This window comes from Epinephelus fuscoguttatus, linkage group LG12 (genome assembly GCF_011397635.1).
Source record: "Epinephelus fuscoguttatus linkage group LG12, E.fuscoguttatus.final_Chr_v1".
Classification (NCBI taxonomy): Eukaryota; Metazoa; Chordata; class Actinopteri; order Perciformes; family Serranidae; genus Epinephelus; species Epinephelus fuscoguttatus.
In genome coordinates, this window is record NC_064763.1 from 6447082 (window position 1) to 6470549 (window position 23468).

General features: G+C 39.9%; 1 protein-coding gene across 1 annotated transcript in view; it reads left to right on the plus strand.

The window, feature by feature from the left end:
- opcml (opioid binding protein/cell adhesion molecule-like) overlaps positions 1-23468 on the plus strand; it is a 305981-nt gene that overhangs the window by 118817 nt on the left and 163696 nt on the right. Inside the window, exon 2 of the mRNA XM_049591589.1 lies at positions 15926-16161. Within this exon, the coding sequence (XP_049447546.1) occupies positions 15926-16161 (236 nt within the window). The remainder of the gene's footprint in view (positions 1-15925; positions 16162-23468) is intronic.

Genomic DNA, 23468 nt, shown 5'->3' on the forward strand with positions numbered 1-23468 from the left:
TAATGAGAATTAGGTTGGCCAAGAGCATGTCGGCCAGACAATCGAAAAACCAACCTGAACTTTATAGCCCTAGTCAATGGCAATGGTTTTCTTCATATTTGTTTCATTATGTTATTCTTCATATTATGTGTTTAATATGTGCTGGTCTGTGGACACAAACAATGGTAGCTTTGTCTTTACAAGTTTGTGTGCTTTAATGTCAGTCAGGGGTCCTTAACATGTTTTAGGCTAAGGACCCATTAGCTGAAGACTGAAGGAGCATGGATCCCCTACTACATATATTGTATAAAACTGTTACAAATTAAGCCAGATGGATAGAGGCTGTCAGGCATCAGCTATATCAGGCTCCACCTGTATTTGCTTTTCAGGTAGGTGAGAGAGGAATATCCACTTTCACAAAGATAAGTTGTTGCAGAAGGCAAAATATGCCGGATTCGTGTTAATTTGTATTTTTTTTTTTAACTCATTTTAACTCAGAGGACCCCTCAAGGCGTCACGGGACCCCTGCTAAGGACTCAGGCTGTAAATATTGTCTGTGCTTGATGTCTTGAGTGAGTGTTTCAAGGCAGTGAACAAGCAGTTTTTCACTGTTCTCTTTTCATCACCTCTGAGTTGACTTGATGAAACAGCTTTATTCTGATTTAGCTGGTTATACTCATTCAAGACATGCTTTTTACCAAAAACCTTACTTTTCAGAGCCAGTGGCTCAGTTCCATTAGCACCGGTGTAATGTGTTGCCATGACTGTTAAAAAAGTTCGATGCAGGAGATAACTGCATATGTAGCACAAGCAAAGGTTTGTTTATCAGTTTCATTTACTTTGCACAGTGATCGTGTTAGAAGTGTTGTCTCTAACTTGATCTAAGGTGTCCACTGCTACCATTTCTTGGCATAAAGGAAATCATTTTATTACTTTTACACCTGGCTGCAGGTCAAAATAGCTTGTGGTATCTAAAAGTTGACCATCAACTGTTCAAATAAATAAATATGTGTTTAATTGTCAAAGCCAATTTTTGTGCACTACCTATAAAAATAATCATCTGTGATTAAAGCCTGTCGGTCAGCAGTGGCTTGGCAACATATTTTGTACTTAAAATGTCTGTCACACTTGGGCATCCTGTGGGGAGTATTTCTCCACTATTTCTGATTCACGTCTCGACTTTGATGGAGCACTGTGATAGAACTGGATTCCCATACGGCTGTCTCCTCTGACCCTGCAGTGGCAGTAGGAAATGACAGTATGAGTAATGCTATTCATCCAGTGTGGTCCATTGGATTGAAGGCTAGGCATTGTGTGGTGAGAAAACAATAATCTGTCTTTAATATGAATCCTTTGTCACCCGTTCTGTCCTGGGGACTCTGCAGGGGGAGAGCTTGCCGTGTCGTAACCTCTTTTTTTCCAGACACATTTTCCAAACTGCTTTCAAGAGAATGCTAAAGATATGCAAATTTGGGACTTGGCGTAGATTCATGGTGAATGGAAATTTTCACAGGTGCTGACATTTTGGGCAGTGTACCGTGATGATCATTATGGCGTACATTCACTTTATGTTTGGCAGTTGTTGGCTCTTCGATTGCTGTTAAGCATAATTTTGAACACTGTGGAATGAAATGTTCTATTTAATCCTCATATCTCACAAACGCACAGCACTTCACAAAACAATACATTTGACTTTCTTGTGACTACTTTTTCGGCCTGCAAGGGCCAGGGGTGCCAAGTACCATACCAACTGTTGAGTATTTTTATCCATTTACTATACAGAGACTCTGTGTTAAACTATACTTGTCAGCCCACGAGGGGAGAGCTGACTCACAGATGTACGTGTATCTGTTTCAATGTCTTTTTTTGTACACAGTCCTCATAGCAGCATCGGGCATATACTGTAGACATATATCATTTTTTATCCAATGCTGCTGAGAAAGCAGCTGCTTCTTGGGTATACTTCTAGTTACCGTTTTTGTGTCTGGCACCTGAAATATTAATGCAGTGTGCTGCATATCACATAATAAAAAAAAAGACTCTAGGTTTGGAAAATAATAGAAAGAACAATACCTGTTGGTTGGGTGAGCAGAATGTTGACAGTCTACACATGATTGTCATTCTGGGGATTTTGCCGCATATCAAGAGCTCACAGTTGATACTTACATTCCTGTGAAGAGCATGCTCCTAAAGTTTGGCTGAGAAAATCAGGTTTTCTAAACATAACTGCATGAGCTGAATGTATTCCATTTGTCATTCTTGTCCTACTTTCCAGTCGACATGTCAAATTCCCAGTGTGCAATGTGGTCCATGTTGCTGTTGACAACAGCGCTAGACTAGTGGGGATATAAATCGCCATTTGACACCAGTCACTGCTACTTTTAACCTGATAACAAGGACTTTATCTGTAAACGCTGCTAATTGTTTTCAGCAGATTTGACAGGCTTCATCTACTGTCAGGGTACAAAGATGAAATAAAACCAACAAATAAAGTTTTTAGGAGGACAGAGGCAAACTGGAGAAGACCTGAGTGCACCCTTTGGGACAGGCCAGTTTATATTTGAGTGTGCAGTAAAAATGGATAGGACTCTGAATACAAACAGGATAAACGGCCATGCATAACAATTCACAGATAGTAAATTAATGGATCTTTGGCGCAGAGCCTTCTGCCTGGTTTAACTTTGCTTAACACATCAAATTTAGGAGATATTTTAAAGTCACCTACAGTTTATGAAATTCCCTGCACAGTGTATTATTTGAATGCAAAGTAACAGCTGAGAACATCATCTATTGAGTTGAAAATAATTTTCCAGAGGGTGTGTGTGTGTGTGTCTACAACTTTATAGACATAGAAATACTCCTGTAATGTTTGTGAGAATGCACACACGATGCAAGGCCGCAGAAATCCAAGGAGGGCAGGTGGGAGGTTGGGTGGGTGTTGGATGGTGGCGGTACAACAATGATATCTGTCTATCTATCTATCTATCTATCTATCTATCCCTGTCTATAGATAGATAGATAGATATATACTGTGGAGCAACCACTACCATTGCTGTCCACAGAGCCACAGCGCCAGCGTTTCTAATGAAAAACAAACAAACAAAAAAAACAACAACAATGACCATGAAAATGCTGAAATGGTCCTTTAATCAACATTATCTTGCCATACTGATGGAGTCGAGCTCTAAAGAGAGCATGGACAATTTCATCTGAAACACAACTTAAAGTGTCATCACAACAGACACCAGCACAAACCACTTTTTGGCATGAAGTGCAATTGAGAAAAGTATACTGACTGTCAGCTGAGTGTAACAGCAGGACAGTTTTTGACAGTTCACCCATTGTTGGCCTCTTTCCAAGTACTGGAGCTCACAAGTGCAGCCAATTTGAAAGCTGTCTGCTGTCTGATGTTAAGATTTGAGACCTATATGCCATCTTGTCAACAAGGTGTCGTAGTTGAGGAAAGCCCTGTCACAAACATGAACTAAATACCTCACATGAAGGCACTTGTTAAAAAGCGCGCTCTACTGTTTTTCTTCACAACAACTCTGCTACAATAGATAAAGACAACCTTATGATTATTAGAATCATAAAAACAATTCCCTGGCCATGTAGCATACACATTTTTATCTCTCTTTCTATGACTGATTTCTCCATTTGTTAAACTGTGCTGCTATTGTAGCTGAGCAGGATGTATCTGGATGTGTCACTGTCTATATTTGCTTTATGCACACAACCAAACAGCTAAATAGGCCCAGGAGTGTGAAGTGGTTTAGGACACCAAATGCGCTTTTTTAAAGGGCACTTTCCTCAAAGTACACAAACAGTATATCCATCCAGAAGTCCCAGAGTAATTTACTAAGGTCGGGAGACGTCTGCCATAGAGATGTTTGCTGTCGCCCCCGTACACTGGCGCTCTAACAGCGTTGTTTCAGAAGTCTTCACATGCTTACTCACTGTGATATACAGACCTTGCTGTGAACGTTTTTGCTGATAACTGTGTTTTTCTACCAGAGGCGCTCACAAACCTTGTGTTTCTGCAAAGAATAAAGCAAGTGACACAACAATATAACAATTTGCAGGAATATTTCAGGAATGATACAGTTTATTTCAGTGTTTCAGATGCATTGTTGTTGCCTGTGAGCATCAAAACAAGCTCAATTTTTTGGGTTAACAGGAGACATCCCATAACTTTAACAAATCACACTAAAGCTGTCTGGATAAAGAAAGAGATACCCCTCCAGGTAAGCAGGTCAATTTCCTCTTTAGAGGTCTAAGACACACATTGGAAGGTCAGTGGTTTGAATCACAGGACCAGCTGGGAATGATGGTTCTCCTCAGGAAAAAAAAAAGGATTACTAATGCTCTGCTTTTCAGAGTAGCTGACAAGGTGCCCTTGAGCACTTAATCTCTGGTAGCTCCACAGGAGTGACTCAGTAGCTAGCAGAGGAGGTCTGAACTGAACAGCTCCCAGTGTGAACGCGTGCACCATTATGAATATGAAGCAGGACAATACTGAACACAGCATGGACTCTCAACAAAACTTCCTTCACCGTTTTCGCAGAGTAACTACAGAGGAGAACTAATAAAATGAATATAAAAAGCTTCCTCCTGTTGTACCTTCACCGGCAGCCTTTTCTCCTTTGCAGCCGCTTGGCATGCATTCAACTAAAACCTACAGTACCACTGCAGGTCCTGCCAGGGAAAAACCAGGAGAGGGAGATAACCTTTTATATTTATATTTTATGACCTAATATATTTATATACTAAGGCAATACTTAGTTGAGTGCTCCTTTTTTCAGCTTTTTTTAGTGTGTGCAGTGCTTTTCAAGTATGTTGTGCTTGCCTTAATATTAACTTAATATTTTTATCTGTTTGTTGCCAGGATTTGCTAAGGGAGCATTTCTCTCCAAAATGAATAACCCTGTGAAAAATTGCTTCCTGTATATTTCTTCAAGGAAATGTGGAGATAGACATGAACAAAATAGTTATATCCTGTGCAAGGGCATAGGTTTGGTTTTAACAATACAAGTGACATTTTTTTTGTTAAACAACCAGTATCCACATTGATGTGTACGTGTAGGGGTACACCTGCCCTTATTCTCTTGTTCTATGCCATCCCCACTGTAGATGTGTGCCTACATACACATACACACAGAGAGATTATTTTGCAAAACATTTGCCATATTCAGAATGTCCTTTTTTAAATATCAAAATTGGACTTGTATCAAATGGATTTATAATCAGATTTTCAAGGGGCTCCATGCAAACACCAGTACATATGAGTTGTCTGCACGTTTCTCAACTTGGAGGTGGCTGAGTTGTCGGCTTACAGTACTAACTCCATAAACAGAGGTAAACAGTGGCAACAGTGCTGACTGTGGATGGGTGTCTTTAATAATTTATTGATACTACTACTCCTGTGAATACTCCTCATCAGTTCTGTACATAATTGATACTATTATCGGTTCTTTTTCTAAATACTTGCTTTTTAGAAAATATACATATTAATTTGAAAAGAATAAATTCAGATTATTACATATTTTAAATATAACTAAATGTTGTTTGTAGAGCAGCAACAGTAATTTTTACAACAGCAAAGTTACTTTATAGCTCTGTTTAGTTTTTATCAGTCACTATAAGTCATTCCTCCTCTCTGCTGATGTGATTCACTGGGTGCAGGTAACATTAACACTGGTAGAGAAAGGAGGGGCTGTTTGTGTCAGCTTGGAGCTTAGTTTAAAAGTATTTGCCCAATTTTAAGGTAAGTGTCAAACTGGGCTAAACAGACTACATACAGACAGCTGTCATTTTAGCTTTTTTGTAACACTTCACTATTAGCCTAACTAGCATGCTGTCCTTGTGTAAAACATAATGTTAGATTACTCAGGGTTGTGTGTGTGCATGTGTGTTTGGATATATGTGGAGGAGGTCAGGTCAGGATGATAATGAGTTAAAACAAAAAGTACCAATAAAAAAACCAACAGTAACTTCAGAGCTTATCAATACTATAGTCTTTGATCATTTACCCAAGGGCTTGTTTAATACCGGGTTTCGGTGCCCATCCAGGAGGTTAACCAGGAGGAAACTGGAATATGGGAGCTGTGCTTCCGCAATGTCATCGTAAAGATATCAGAGGTTACCGCTTTATGAGCATCATGCAAAGTGACAGCAATGAGCTAGCCAGTGGAATACACATGGACGCACAGCTGGACAGGCTTACCACAGCAAACCCCAGAGCATAGATATAGAATTGTAGATGCCTCATTGGCTTCTGGATCGTAAGTCTATGTTGCACTTATACTGGAGAGTGCAAGACATGCCTGTAAAAAAATACAAGTAAGCAAAGGAGGTGCATTCTTTCTTGATAAAAAGCCAGACAATGTTTATATTTCTCAACCGATTGCAATGAGTCGTTTTTATATCCGTTGGTTTATGATCTACACTGAACAAAAATATAAACGCAACACTTTTCATCTTGATATGCCACACCTGTGAGGTGGGATGGATTATCTCGGCAAAGGAGAAGTCCTCACTAACACAGATTTAGACAGATTTGTGAACAATATTTGTGAGAAATGGTCTTTTGTGTATATAGAAAATGTTTTAGATCTTTGAGTTCAGCTCATGAAAAATGGGAGCAAAAACAAGTGTTGCGTTTATATTTTTGTTCAGTGTAGCTGTAGTAGGAAAAAAAATATGTTTTGTCACTAGTTCAATAGAATTTTGATATTTAGACTATAACTTCTGCTGGACGTGTGTGTGTTAGGCTGAGTTTAATCAGTGAGTGTCTCCACAGAAGTTTCAGTAAAAGTTGCGCAACTCTTCCTGTTGGTAGTTGGTACTGGCGGCACTTGATGTGCTTAATAACGCGCCCTGCATTGCCAGTGTGTCTTCAGCTTAAGTCTCAAACTTATGATGTCATATAGTCTGGGGCTGCTCCTTAGAAAATGAATGGAGGCCTGATTTTGTGGACCCACAGAATGTTTGTTTTCTTCTTTATACCCAAATGAGTATTATTCTATTTTATTACACGGCTCTATTAAATGCTGTATTCTGATTGGTCAGTCGTGGCATTCAGAGGTCTGATTTTGATGACCGTTGCTATGTAGCCCAGCGTTGCTAGGGACGCTGCCCTGACAACAGTTATTTTTTTATCGGGCTAACGTAGCCATTACTGCTTCAAAATACTAATTTACAAGATACAGAGATGGAGTATTTTCATGATATAACTTTTAACATATTTGGGGAGCATGAACATCTTGAGTCATGGTTACTGGCTGAAGATGAGAAGAATGCCGGAGAAGAGGGATGCTCAGAGGCGCATGGAAAAGAGAGGAGACACAAGATTGTGGATGACAGGGAGGTTCATCGTTGATCTTGATTCCCTGTAGCTATTGTAGCGCAGATTCAGCTGTTGCCGGCAGTTTTTTTTTTTTTCTCTTCTCCCGATTTAATTTATAAATCAATAAAAATCGTATAATTAATCAATATTCTGTCTCAAATTATTTATTTAACTGATAATTAGCCGTGTAATAAGCGGGATAATGTATAATGAGAATGATGAAAATGGCTGTAGTTCCTTTAATGTTTAATTTCCCCTTTAAGACCACTAGGGTTTGTTAAGAAGGCATGTTTGTGCTAGCTTACTTTGGGAGGCTCTGCAAAACCTGGAAGGAAGCCAGGAGTTTTGTTCAAATAACCCACCTCAAGTTGAAGGTAACATTTAGAGCCGTGTGGATAGTGTACATCTCCAAAGATAAATATCAGCAAAACATACTGTTCCTTTTGAAAATAAATGCTCTTTCCCATATTTGTTGTGAGGCAGTCAAAGTGGTACCACCTAATAGCGTAAGTTCAGCAAATAATGCAGCTCTTCAAAGTTCTTCTTTCATGTCTATTTCTTCATCTAAATTGACAGACAGCGCTGATTATTTAAATTGCTTGCCAGTACAGGAAATCCATGATTCTAAACACTGTGATTGGTGAATGTGGATTTTACCTGAATACAACCTTGAACATCTCCCCTTATGATTTTTTTTTTCTCTCCAGCTTCATGGTACATGTCTGACGCTTCTCCCATTTGATTCACCAGCCACCTCCTTTCACAAGCTCCCCTTAGCTTTCTTTTCTGTCACTCTAGTTGCTGATAGTGAGTTTCCTTCTATTTACAGCCTCATTCCTTCAAATTCCCCTCACACCTTCATTTTCCCTGAGTTCAGCCCCACACACAGACGGCACACATTAGTTTTGGCTGGGACGTGTTAATCTGTGAACCTCAAATTCCTTGTTTTGCTATATTTACTGTGAATGCTGTGTGTGTGACTGGGGTTAGTAAACACTGCTGGGTGTGTGAAGCTCCCTGGCTGATGAACTTATTGGACTATGTGTGGCAACTTGTGCCTGTAGACTAATCAACCAAACGCTGCTGCTTTTTGCACTGAATTCAGCACATCTGTGAGCTTACTTAAACTTCAGGGCATTTTGGATTTTAACTCTTCTATTATCCTTGGGGTCAATTTGACCCCATTCAATGTTTAATGTGTTTAATTAGGGTAATTCATGCTTTTATTCCCTCTCCCTCCCTGTTTCCAGGGAGTTACAACATGTAACTGTAATATTTCACAATAAATTACATTAGTATCACTTCACAGGCTTTTGCTGTAATATTTAATCAGATTGTGAAATCCATGCAGTATATAGTAGTAATATATGGAGTTTAACTGTGAGATAACAGTGAAATACAATAATTTCGTAGGAGTATATTGCTAAATCACAGTAATCAGATGTACATTAACTGTCAAGTTACAGTTAAATTCAGTCAATTACAGGAACATACCGATATATCAATGATGTAATGGCTTTAACTGTTAGGTTACAGTGAAATGCAGTAATTCTATGGGAGCGTACTGCTAAATCACAGTAATATGCAGGCATAACTACTGTGAGATCAAAGTATAAGTTGTCATTTCACAACAATTTACTGTAAAACTAATTTCCTGTGAAAGTAATGCAACTAGTTGCCAGTCATTTCCTGTAAATGTACAGTCAAATATTTTACAGTGCAGACTATTGTGATTCTTTGTTTGTTGGAATAGAGCAGTTGTAACTATCTCGTCTGCAGTGAGTACCAAATGCAGCCGCTCACTTTCTGACTGGAAACAGGAATCAGGATCACATGACATGATCACATGATCACAGTACTGGCCTCCCCCCACTGGCTTCCTGTTTGTTTTAGGATCGAGTTTAAGATTTTATTGCTTGTTTAAAATGTTAAACGGTCTGGCATCACCTTATCAAACAAAAGTCTTGTAGCATTGAGGTCCACCAATCGCATGCTCCTGGATGTTCCCAGAAGCAGACGCATTAACAGTGGTGATCAAGCCTTTGCGGTGGTTGCCCCTAAACTCTGGAACAGCTTAGCTATTCACATAAAAAGTGCTCTGACTATAGAAAAATCAAAGTCACTGCTGAATACACACCTCCTCTTGTTTGCACATGATTGACTTGAGCTTGACATCTTGATTTCATTTTCTGTTGTGCCTCATCCTTTGTTGTGCTGCACTTTGTTCTCTATTATGTAGGGATGTACAATAATATCAGCATGTCACTGATATTGGCCAGTATTGGCTTTAAAATGAACAGGCCAACACATACTTTTTCTTAATTTGCACAATGAAGGAATATTACATACATTGAAAAGTATTGTATTTTATGTCTCCTTGTGGGCCATCATGGTAGGAATATGCATGCATAATATGATGTTAATGCCACTACAGAAGAAACTTAATTATTACAGAAATTAGGTGGGGACAAAAGTGGATATATTGATATTGGTATCAGTTATCAGTCAAATGAGTTGTTACATATTGACATATCAGATATCAGCAAAAAAATCAATATTGTGCATCCCTGCTATTATGTTTATTGTTCTCTTGCTTCTTTAGTTATCCGTTTTAGTATTTGGTGCCTACTCAGCGCTTTGGTCAGCTGTGGTTGTTTTTAAATGTGCTCTGCAAATAAAGTTTTACTTGACTTAACTAGACATTTGTTTTGGCTGTTCTGGCTGATATTGAGGTCACTATCACATGCAATTTTATTGTCTTCAGTGCCCTAACCTGTCATAACCTCACCTATAGTACTGTTAGAACCCCTGATATGTCCCACTCCATGGGGGAGGTAGCCTTCTAAACAATTCCTCTTGGTGCTCTCTTTACGCTGTCTATCATCTGAAAATTATCTCCAAGCAAAGGTTTTGTGCCAATGAGCTTTTGGCACAGCTCTTTGACAGTTAAAGTGACAACAAAGAGAATGTGTCTGGGGCTAGGCCACTATCTTGGGGTCTTGTCCACAAGTGAAGGTAAAGTGGAGTGTGAGATGGACAGACAGTTTGGGCACGACGTCAGCAGTGATGTGGGCCTGGTGCCAGACCGTCATAGTGAAGAAGGAGCTGACCCAGAAGGCAAAGCTCTCGATTTACAGGTCCATCTATGTTCTGACCCTCACCTTTGGTCATGAGCTTTAAGCAGTGATGAAAAGAATGAAATTGTGAATACAAATGGCTGAAATGAGTTGTCCAACTGGTAGGAGGCCCCAGGGTAGATCCAGAATACCCTGGAGGGATTATATGTCTCATCTGGCCTGGGAATTCTTCAGGATCCCCCAGGATGAGCTGGAAAGCGTTACTGCTACCCAGGGATGTCTGGAGTGCCTTTCTCAGCCTGCTGCCCCCGCAACCTGGCTCGGATAAGTGGATGTCAATGGATAGATGAATGGATGTATGTATGTGTAAGACTTGGAATAATGCTGAGAATGAGACTCTTGGGATTGACCCTTCTGTTGTCTCTCAACCACATGCAGCTTCTGTTCTCATTCAGCCTCCGAAAGTGGTCATGTTACCTTCCAGACATGAAAAATTATTATATTCCCTCTCCCCAGTTGAACTGTATGGGGGCAGTTGGGAAGATTTGGATGTGACCCACTTGCAAGCCTACATTGGTTTGCTCATTTTGACAGGTGTGTCCAAGACAAAATGCAAAGCAATGGCTCCACATCTTGGGAATGCTGACACTGGAAGGGGAAAGTCATATGCCTTGAGACAAACTCACAGTGATACAGGATGCGTGGAATGAGTGGGTTCAAGGTTCATTACCCTTTCTTTACAATCCAAGACCACATGTGGCTGTGGATACATTTCTGGTTGCGTTTTGTGGTTGCTGTCCCTTTTTACAACCATAGGCTAGAAAACTAACCTGACAAATATCAAAATATGGACAGTGATGCACAGTCCAGCTATGCCTGCAATATGCAGGTGTACACTGGGAAACCCCCTGGGGAAGGAAGCACCTGAAGAGAATCAGGGCATGAGGGTGCTACTTGACATGACTGAAAGACTGAGTGGTTTTAAAATTGCATGTCATCATTTTTTTTCACATCGTATACCCCAGGGTGAGGAACTGCTGACAGTAGCTTACAGTACCATGTTGTGGACAGTAAGAAAAACAAGCCAAAGCTTCTGTATGAAGTCATTAAAGGCTGGTTACAGTTTGAGCAAGCTCATGAAAAGTTTATTATCATCCATGACTTTGGCACACAAAGCTAGCTTGTTTTTCCTTTCTTTTACTGATACATCAATAAATATTCTGCCAAATCCTGCTAGATTTGTTTTATGTTAAATTTATATTCTTCTCTTGCCTGTAGAAACGTGTATTTGGATTAATACAGTTAATGCCAATGTTATTGCTTAAAACTGGCTGAATAAATCAAATGAGAAGTATCAATGAGGAAACCCAAATGGCATTAAAATTAGCTTATTATTAGCTTGTTATTGATCTTAGCTGTTTGACTATTTTCATACCACTTTCTATTTGAATTTATTCAAATTACTCATCAAGTGATTTACTGAAGGTTTACAAAACACAAATTATGTAATTGCTAAATTGAAGCTGTTGGCTGTTGTCTTGGTGTTTCCTGTAAGCTGGTGTCTGTATTCAGTCGAAGGTTAATCAACCAACAGGAATCAGTCGGACTGCTGAAATTTAAAATTAATTATCAGTCAGCTCATGTCAGGTATATCATGTCAGTATTTTCAGCTCATCATCTTAATGGTTTAGACTTCAGTGTTTTGCCAAAATAGGCTGTGAAAAAATGTTTTGCTTCCCATTTGTGATATTCTGAGGGGATGGTACCTGGTGAACAATGGTCTTTCAGGAGCTCTGGCATCTTTATGAGAGGAACTTTAATAAAGTTTAACTGTGAAATTGAACATAATTTTGTAAAGCAACTATAATCAATATTCTTTTTGATATTTTTTTGATAATAATTTATCAAATGGAAATGTGAAACTAATGTAAAGCAATGTAAATTTTTTTTTTTTTTTGCTTGTAGTGATGAAACTAAAGAGAATCATCACCTGAATCTGCAGCTCCTCTCAGTTTTACGGAGCTTTAGAATGAGTTTGTGCTCATTGTTTAGCTGTCTGGTCTCTAACTTTACTGTTTTGGTTCACACTATCCAGTCCTATAGTGTAATTTTTTGCAACAGCAGCCAATTTAGAGACTAGATGGTGAACAGAGTGGAGCACTTTGTCCATTAATTTCAATCATAATCAATTGCTCTCTCACATTTGGCACTCTCCCTGATATGATTTTAAGTCTGCAATAGTCCAGCCTCTTTCAAGCAACCCTCACTGGACCCCACTCTCTTCATCAACTTGTTCCATCTTCAAACTTTCATTTCTGGGCAAGAGTCTAGAAAAAGTAGTCCCACAACAGGTATTTTCATTTATGACAGAAATGGTTTCTTTTCCAAAAAAAAAACAAAACATCCCAGTCAGGCTTTTGAGTGAGAGACTGCACTCCCCAAAGTGCTCAGTGATCCTCTTTTCTCAGCTGACTTTGGCCAATCATCTATTTTAATGCTTTTAGATTTTACTGCTGCTTTTGATACTGTAGATCATAGAACTTTAATTGAGCATCTTAAAACTGTGTTGGCGTCTCTGGCACTGTTTTAAACTGGTTTTATTTGTATCTCCAAAATAGGACTTTTAGTGTTTTTGCAGATCTTCCACAGATTCTTTGTTTTGTAGAGTACCTCAGAAATCAGTTTCTGCCCCCTTGCTTTTCTCTATTTACATATTACCACTTAAACATGTAATCTGCAAACACAATATTAGTTTTCTTTTTCATATGCAGATGACACACAACTTTATTTCTCTTTTGACCCCACCAGTAACAATCCATGAATCACTCTCAGGGCATGCCCAAATGATGTTCAAATCCTGCTGTCAAATAATTTCCTTCAACTGAATACAGACATATCTGAAGTCATTATTACAAGCCCAGACACCATATGTAATCACATCTTTTCCACAGCTTGGTTCATTCTCCACTGGTATCACCTGTCACGGCACAAATCCTGGCATCACTATTGAAAATAATCTTAATTTCAATAAGCATGTTGAAATACTTGTTTGGTCTTGTTTTACCCACTGAAGCAGAATCTCTAATATTCAGTCCTTTCTGTCTCCCAAGAACGTGGAAATTGTCAATCATGCATTCATCACACCCTGTCTCGACTACTGTAACTCACTCTACTCATGTTTAAGCAAACACAAGCTTTCTGGACTACAGTTAATTCTTAATGCCTCTGCCAGACTTCTCACTAACTCTAACGAAAGAGTACATATAACCCCAATTTCAGCTTCATTACACTGACTGACCTGTGCCTTTTAGATCAATTTTAAGATTTTAATAATCACTTTTAAAGTCCAGATAGGACTGGCCCCTGAGTATATTGATGAATGTTTAATCCCCAGTGTCGCCTGAGATCCTCCAGTGGGTCCGTTTTAGAGATTCCAAGGTCTAGATTGACAACCAGGGGTAACCAGGCTTTGCTATCAGGGCCCTGTCGTTTTTTGTTTTTTTTTAATGACTTACCTGAGGAGATGAAGCAACCCACGTCCTTGTCCTCTTTTAAATATCCTGTAAAAACACACTAATATCTTCTTATCATATACTTTATTGTAGTTTAGTCTTACTTTTGTGTTATTTTCATTACACTTTGATACATTGTCACTTTATTGGATTCAGTTTTAATTTTAGCTGCTGTAAAGCACTTTATAACTATGCTTTGAAAGGAGCAGTAAACATTATTATTGTTATTGCTATTGTTTTTGTTACTATTGTTAATATTATAATCATTATTATTATTGTTGTTATTATTAAGAAGCTAAAGAGCAGATTTTTCCCTCACAAGACCACAAACAAAGCTAAAACAGAGTGAATATTGGACATCATCAGGTGGGCACTAACAGCTCCAAGTGATAATAATGTAACTCCATAACTGTTGTATGTCTAAATAATGGCTAAAAAAGTCAGTTATTGCAGTTTGTCCTACTTAATATTCTAAATTCTACTAACTAACTTACATTGGAGTAGTATAAATATGCATTAATTACCAAAAAATGTTTTTGCACATTGTATTAACATAGAAAATCTTTTTTTTTTTTTCCTTTTATTAGTAAACAATGGTACATCTAATTCCTTAAAATGTACTGTAAAGCATCACTTGTACCAGCTGTTGGATGAGCAATAATGGCTACATTACGACCAGGGTCAATGCTGACACGTGACTTCACTTTTGTGTTTGTTAGTTATAGTTTGCAATGTTTTTATTTTGATCAGAAAGATAGTGAACAACATGTACCAATATGTACCAGTTCAGGCTGTCAAACGTCCAAGTGCTCATGAATCCCTCCTTCATGAGCTTGCGGTGACGGACAGAGTAAAATCAAAGGTACTGGATTAAAATGTTGGCAGTGCAGCGATATTTCAAAGTGTTGGAGAGTGATAGAAGAATAGCGGTTTGCAAAGAATGTAATACTGAACTATCTAGAGTAGTGCTGCAGGGTATACTGGTACCAACGGTAGACCATGGTGCTAAAACACAGTGCTTTATTTTCCACAGAGCTCTATGGTGCGAGCATTTTACTCGCATTTGTGGCTAAAAATAGTTTTGTGCGAGCAAAATAAATCATTCAGCACGCTGTGCGAGTACAGATTTCAACCAGCAGCAGAAACAAAAGGTGAATCCTGCCGGTTGTGGGTTGAACGGGGGTCACAGACACAGACAGGAATGTATTCCTGTCAAATACGGCGGCCATAGTGCTCTGCGGCGCAAGATAATGGCTTACCGGTGACGGAGAAGCCCGGCTCCAATAATGTCCTCTTCTTGGTGTCATGACTGCCCAAAAGTACCTGGACAGCCGAGCCGTGGTGGCACACAGGTATGTGGTGTGTCAGAGGAGAAACGGGCCGTTCACATTTCTCTCTTTGTGGCAGGTAACAGTCCACAAACCTCACCACACTTTAGGGACTGTTCTTTACTTATGAAGGGACTGTTCTTTACTTGTCAGGGGAGGAGGGTGGCTGGTTGATTTTTATTTTATTTATTTATTTTATTTTGATCCCCCCTATGTTAATCACTTACTAATGCTGTTTTTGAAGTATGAATAAGTCAGTAAGTAATTTATTCCATTGAAATATCATTGATGTATTATAGAAAAGTGATTTTTTTTTTTTTTTTTTAAATGACAAAAGGCACATCTGCCTCAGTTTCATTGTGGTATCATGATACTACTCAGAACCATGATACTTTCACTGGTATCATACCGTGGGTCCCAATTTTGGTACCGTGACAACACTAATCTGGAGGGGGTTCATCTGCAAAAACTAATGAAAAACTAAAAAACGGCATTGGGAATTCGGTATTCGGCCAAGCGTTTAATTTTATTCGGCTTCTGCTTCAGTCACAAATTTTCATTTCGGTGCATCCCTAACTTTAAGTGGGCTCTCTCTTTCATGGAACTTAACGTAGAGTAGGTATAATGCTGAAAGCCTAAATCTCTCATGGGTTTTTGTATTTTCTGTCTTTTCTTCTCTTCCAGATGCAATGTGGACAGCAAAGTATCACGAGTGGCGTGGCTCAATCGCACCACCATTCTCTTCGCAGGAAGTGAGAAGTGGTCCCTTGACCCTCGCGTCATCCTGATGGAAAACACAGCTGTCACAGAGTACAGCATCAAGATCCAAAATGTTGACGTCCATGATGAAGGGCCCTATGTCTGCTCTATCCTCACAAACAAGAAACCAAAATCCACAAAAGTGCATCTCATCGTTCAAGGTAGGTTACCTCCCCAGGCGTGTCAGTGACTGCATTCAACAAATAACAAAAGGTGTCAAACAAGATCAGTGCTGGAACAGTGTTGTGTGAAGCTGTTTTGCAGTGTGAGTCTTCATTTTTACAGACGGACAATTTGTAAACTCAAGTTGTTCGTGTCTGGATTTGACCAGTGCGAGTCTTCAGTCAAATCAAATGAGAAATCCTTCCTCCTCTGTTTTAAGAGGGTGTGATTAGATGGAATTCAGTGAGCTTCAGACCAGGTGATGAAACCGGGATTCAATCTCGATTTAATTTCAGATTGCTGATAGATATTGATTTAGGGAACAGTACGCTGAAAAATGTCCTGGCTCAGTTTCTTTGCAAAGTCCTACTAAATCACCTGTCAGCATTCAGACTTTTGTTTTCTTTTCCTGAAATCAATTTCCTTCACTGCAAGTTTCCACAGACAATTAGCACCACCGCCCTGAGTCTGCATCTGAGGTTTAGACCATGTCCCTGCACTAAACTGGCATATAATAAAAAAAAATTGAGATGCAGTAGTTGTGTCAGACACCTCATGAAATATCAAATGAGAATACACTTCATCAAGGAAAGACTTTCTTTGAGGATAAATTCAGATTTTTCTTTTGACATTGCAGTGAGCGCTTATAAAAAATAATTGACATGATCTTCACAAAAACTGGTTCAACTTGATGGTATTCACTTTCATACAATCATAATTAACATTGGGTATTTTTCACACTGTATAATTCATGATGATATCTCATTAACTCTTAATTGATGCCGAGAAGCGTCAGGCCATGGTTTTAATCAAACAATAGACGAGCATATTTTCGCACAGACAGGGAGACATGTCTCCAATTATACTTTCCCATGGATTCGTATCTGTCCTTTTTCCTGACCTTGAATTACCCAACCATCTGGATGCTGCAAGCTCACACTTGAAACTAAAAGCGACCACGAGAGCTACAAAATGAATGAAGCTGGGCTTTGATACACCAACAAAACACTGATGGTGGTTCTCTGTTGTTACACCAAAGGAGGGCTGCACCTGCTCCAACAATCACTGAGTGTGTGACAGCAACTGTCCGTCAGTGGTGCAAACCACAAGCCACCTCCCGCCACAGATTACCATGTCAAGGATGGATGCAAATTTCGAGTGATTTAATGTACTTAACTCGTTATTAGTCATGGTAACATCAATGATTGTGAATCATTAGAAAATTGTTAAATATTGTAGAAAATCTGTATGGAAATAGCAAAATTTGACAAAACCTCCTTAACTGTGCAAAACAGTTTTATATGTATTTGAGGTTGTTTTTGTCTTAGTTGAAAAATAGTGAGGGGGTGTGTCCACTGTGGTTTTCTTCAGCAAAGAACAGTGGCAGGGCGCTGTGGAGTGCTTCATCCCAGCAAAAAAAAAAAAAAAAAAAACAACTCCCAGCACTTTTGTCGATGGCATGTTCCTTTATACGTATGATTCTATGACAACAGTATCTTGACAGTAACATTAGCTAGGTAGCTAACATAACACTACATTAACAGAGGGTTGACTACATAGTTAACAACAAGCTTACAAAGCAAACGGGGATAAAAGCACAACCATCAGCGGTATTCAGTGTCCACTGGCCGATCTGCTCCCAAAAAATAGGCTTTTCAGTCTTTGCTTTGATAGTTGACAGTAGCCTAGCTTAAGAAGGGGAAGTGACGTTGCCGGCGCCTTTTCTGAAAAGTTCAAAGATTTCAACTTAAAGTGCTTGGAGCAGCTACACAAAAAACACAGAGCACTCTTCACGTACAGTGAAGAGCCTGGTTTCCATTCACTCTGAATTTTGTCTGGATTCTGGTTCTGGTGTAGAGAGCGGATCTGGAATTCACCAAATTCACCAAAGTAAAACTTTAAATTCTGGCTCACCATCGTCTCGTCGCATCCTCTTTCACCGTTTTGACAGGTATGACATTATCAGGCAGCGATGTTAGCAATGCCATATTGTTGTTGTTGTGGTTGTTGTGGTTGATAGAGCATGCAACATGGTGAGCATCACGCAGTTTTCTTCTCTCTTCCGCCCCCACCGCCCCAAACTTTATCGAAAAAATGCATTTACAAACTACAGGTATAATGTACAAAACTAGGATCAAGTGCATATGAACAGACAACTGAAACATACAATAACTTGTAATACAATTAAAAACAATAAAAGAATAAAGGTTAACTTAATGGCTTGGGGCTTTTCTTATAAATTATATTCTTTAAATTAAAAAGTTTCATCACATTTTTATTAGCTTGGTGCTTTTATTTTGACGGAAAGGTGCATCCATTGAATTCTGGATCCTGTCTCTCTCGCCCTGGTTCTTACCAAAATGGCCTCTAAACGGCCCCAGACTATGTGCGAGGTGCTTTTTCTCTCAGTGGCAGCATGCGGCCGTTTTCACTCTGTCCTTATTTAGAGCAACTGAAAAAAACTTTGGCGCTGAGAAAAAACTGCTATGTGGACACAGGCCCTTAAAGCAACTCTTACCTTTCTTGCATTTCACACAGCACAAAAATTTGAACATCCACAACTCCTGCCTCCCTCCAAAGTCCCATCCCCCTCCTCCTGCAACTCCACCTCCCTCCAAAGGCTTACTCCCCCCTCCTCCATTATGTCCTCATTACGTATGATAGATGTAGGCGTTGGCATGGTAACGTTAGATACACTGAAGAGGAGAGCAAGTGTAACGTTGCAACCAAGACAGTCAAACGCAGCCCCGGAGTTTGAAAACTCAACTGGAGTCAGTGATGACTAATGAGTTTTGGAATAAGGTTACAGTGCTAACGTTAGATAGTAGTGTTAATGTTACTAGTCAGTGGAAACACACAAGGAAGATAACGTTAATGTTTCAGAGGCTACGCTACAGTAGGCTAACGTTAGCCATTAGCAACTGGATGCTGTGTTGTCATATATAATGTTATGAACTGAATTGGACTTCTTTATTCGTCATTTTTACGCGCAGCACAAGAACAAACTGACATTCCGCATACCCCAAGCAAAAGGAAACAAAACATTTAAAAACAATTTGTGCAACATATAAGAAAGAACATATAGTGCAATAGTAAGATGAAAAGGGTCGACATTTCACAGTCTAAAACTCCACATCCTGAGAGCAGAACTGGGAGATCCTCTTCACATCACAGCACCATGAATTGTTTGTGTATACACCATGGAGCTTACCAGATGATGCAGCCTCCCCGTCTGCTCTGTGTAGTGTTAGCCCCGTTAGCTCAACACCGGAGTCTGATATGTTACCATTCATCCATGTCTCGGTGAACACACGGGGCTCTAGTTTCCCGGCGCAGCGCAGGTGGCGCAGGGTGGCGAACCCCATGCAGAGCTAGTTTCAAGCAGCGCAACCCGAGGCGCGCTCAGTTTGGTAGTTTGGCAGACTGAGGTGTGCCAAGATGGGTGTGGCGGTGCAGCAGGGGGAGCTGTCGACAGATCCAACTTGGCGCAGTGACAGTTTCGTGCCAAAAGGCTTCGCCGAAGGTGCACTAAAAGCTCGCCATCTGAAACCAGGTCTACTGTCAGCGCAGGTGGAGCGCAGCCGGTGTAAGCCAAAGTTTGGCTGATCGGCGGACAGTGCGCACACGTCACCAAAACCTCACAGGCAGGTTTCCAGAATATCAGGCACATTAACAATGCAATAAATAACCACAAACCACTATTCAATGCAACTATCCGCAATCAGCACATAAATGTATCTCTATATCGACTGTCCCGTCACATCTGATGTCAGATCAAAGGGGATTGGCACCGTTTGGCACGTTTGGCACGCGTAATGGAAACCCAACCTGATTTGATTAACACAGCTGCAAACTAATGAGTTCACATCCCTCTCAGCCAACCACAAACAGCCACAGCATCAGACAGGGAGTATATATTCAGCATCTGTCATCTTAGAAAAGTCAGAAGAAAAGAAACAGAGTAATTTATTTACAATTGTGGTGACTTCCTCCCAGGCTACCTTTGCATCATCAGCCCGTGGAGGTCTGCTTGCAGTTCTGTATATTCGGACACTGCAAGCAGACCTCCCGGACCAAAACATAAGTTTCCTCCTGGGAGGAGTTTGGCTGCCTGACGCTGCTGCTCTCTTCTGCCATAGCGAATTGAGTAAACTCTCATTACACCTTCGCACGGCGCATTTAAGGGCGAGGAGAGGGGCTCATTTGATTGGTGCGATGTGTGTAAAACCCACTCCACGCCTTCTCTCCTCCCTCTTTCTGACTTGCACCGGTAGGAGGGACGGAGGTGGGAAAGAGGAGAAGCTGCACCAGGGCGCCCAGTCTGCGAAACTAGAGCCCAAGGACACAGCAGTCCCCCACTCCTCGGTGAGTGGATCTCCACAGTTGGATGTAATCCATTTTCATGTCCAGCGAGTGGACGTTTGCCAGAAGGCTGCTAGGAACAGCTGGTTTGATGGGGTTAGCTCTTAACCTAGAGCTAACCCTTCCGTGTTCCCCCTGCTCCCGCGTCCCATCACGGCACTGCCGGCGTCTCCCCATTGGGACAGCTCCAGTCAAAACCATGGTCATCTGAGGACTAGCTCGACGTAGCAGGCCAAGCTTGCTACACATCCTGAGCTCTCTTGGTTGTAGCATTAGATCTCTGCAGTGGTTTCTGATGTCTGTTAGAAACTTGCGACCAGTCCAAATGCAGTGATTGGTCGAAGTTTTCTTAGAACCATATGAGAATGGTATAATTATGAGTTTTTATTTTTGGTGGAATTCACTTACATTTTAGTGTGCCATCCGCTTATTAATAGCATTTTAACCTAAACAAAGAAAAGTGTAAAATTTCCAGAAAGGTAAGTGTTGCTTTAATGCGATAAATAGGAAATGGAAAAGCCATTGCCAAGTAAGTTCTAACATAGTGAACATTTTATTCATGTGACTGATTGGCTTGGCTTGGTTTCTGCTGTTGGTCTGTTCCCCTGCAGTAGAATCATTGCATCAGTTTATCTTTGTCCTGGACAACATTTATTATGGCCAATACTAGCTGACATTAAAAAAAAACAGTTAAATTTACCAATCTGAAACAAACTCCTGAAGACATCTTTTCATTTTTCTCTTGTAGATGGGTTAGTTGGCCAAGCCGAGTTGTTTTGTTTCTGGTTTGAAACCTCTTCTTCTGTTCTGTTTACTGGTGGTCTACAGCCATGCATAACGCATAGCCTACACTGCCAACTTTTGATGAACCTACACTTTGGCTAGTTTATTCACTCCAACCAAAATGTGTCTAATCAAATGTTCTTTTTTGCAAAATATTTAAAAATGTGCTCAAACTTTACTTTACAGTTGAATGGAGACACGACGATAGTTTTTGCTGTAAAACTTAGGATTAAGATTAAATGCATATTTGTCAAGATATATTTTCAGAAAAGTCAGCTGTAAAATCTACTTCATCTTTCTCATGATTAAATGTTCTTTGGCTGGAGTTTGAGATTGAGTGTCTCTGGGCAGAAAAACACTGATGCTACCATTTGAAGTGATATGAGGGACTTTTTTCTTTTTCTTTTTTTCCTTTTTTTTTAACAATGCAAGTGAAGAAGATGTTGTCACAGATCTCCCCATAAATGTTTTGTTACACTTGTTTTTCTGAAGTTACATGGTAAAGAAGGGAGGATGGGTGAAGACGGAAAGGCTTAGTGTAATAATTATTTCATACTGCTTTTTGTGTTATATTTCTGTATGGCTTCTGCGTATGAGTGCAATGCATAATGATAGTTGCCATGGCAGTAGTGAAGTAGTCTTTGATATATTTATGTAGGCTGTTCTGTTGTTTGTTTAGATAGAGGAACAGACATGGCCCAGTATTTCTCCCATGCTGGCACTGGTTTTAGGCCGTACAGTGGTGTAATGCTGCTTTGGCCTAATTACAGACATGAACAATGCAATTGCTGCCACTTGTTAAACTTTGTTTAATTTTGTGTTGTGAGAACATTTTGTAGGGAGGGGCACCACACCCTGGAGTTACAGATGAATGAATACAATACATACTGTCACCTTTATAGCAAAAACAGATCAGGAAGTCCATGGGGGATGTTAGTGGTGCCTTTCGTCCCCACAGGCAGTCTCCTCTCTAGTACCTCAGAAATGGAGATTGGTGTTGAACCTGTACACATAGAGGGACTCTGGAGGCTAACATCAATCAGCCCAGTGACCTTGTCAGCTGATACCCTCAGGAATATAGGGCATCTGCTTCCATGGTGACTGCACACAGGGAGAGGACTGACTGCAGTTAAGCCACACTCCAAGAAAGAATAATATCTTGGAGTGCTTTGTAATGCATAGCATAAGTATTCCAAGGACTAGAAGTGGCCGAGAGGCCACCAAGGACTCTGAATCAGCATCCAGTGGTACTTACACTGTGATCCCAACTTCAGGAACCTCAGTTGTGTTTCTTTAATGAGCAAAGAGCCTTGTTGTTTCCCTTTTATTGACTAACCCTGAAACACCACAGTAGCCTTAGTCTTTGAGTTTGGAATTATGTCAGAAGAGGTAGGTAGAGGTAGAGTACAGTTGTTGGCTTCAAGCAACACTTTTGTAACTTTTGAAAGGAAAAAAATGACAGTATTTAATGAGGAAAACAATGAAACTAAAATTTGGCATTGAAAAAAATAGTACTGAAAACAAAACTTGAACTTAAAGGAAGCATTGGCATTGAAACATTTAGATTGAAAAAAGCTGTATTATTAAAACAAGTAATGGCACTGCCCACAGTTCCACTAAAAAAATAAAAGGTCTAGTGTGTAGGATTTGAGGCATCTAGCGATGAGGTTGCAGATCTGAAATTTCTCTCATGTGCCAAGTGTCTAGAACTACGGTTGCAGGTGCAAAAATGAAAATGGCTGAATCTAGAGCCAGCATTAAATTTGTCAGTTCTGGGCTACTGTAGAAAAACAACATGGCCAGTAGTGGGGAGAGTGCTGAAAATCTGTTATCAAGTAAAAGTCCAAATACCCCCACGACAATGACACAAGTAAAAGTGAAAATTTCCATTTTAGAAACCTAATCAAGTAAAAATAAAAAATAGAAGAAGAAAAAAAAAACACTAGTTTTGATGAGCAGGTTGGCTAATCAAACAAATAAGGATAGTCTATACAACTGAGATATGAAAAATCTCCCACTCTCTCTCTCTGCCCCTTTCTCCAATAACATCAGATACTAGTGACCCAAATTTAAAAAATAGCTAACGTTAGGTGGCAAGTACCTTTAGATGGGGCCTGGTGCGGGCTGCGGGACAAGTATCGTTTTTTATGGGAGCCAATGA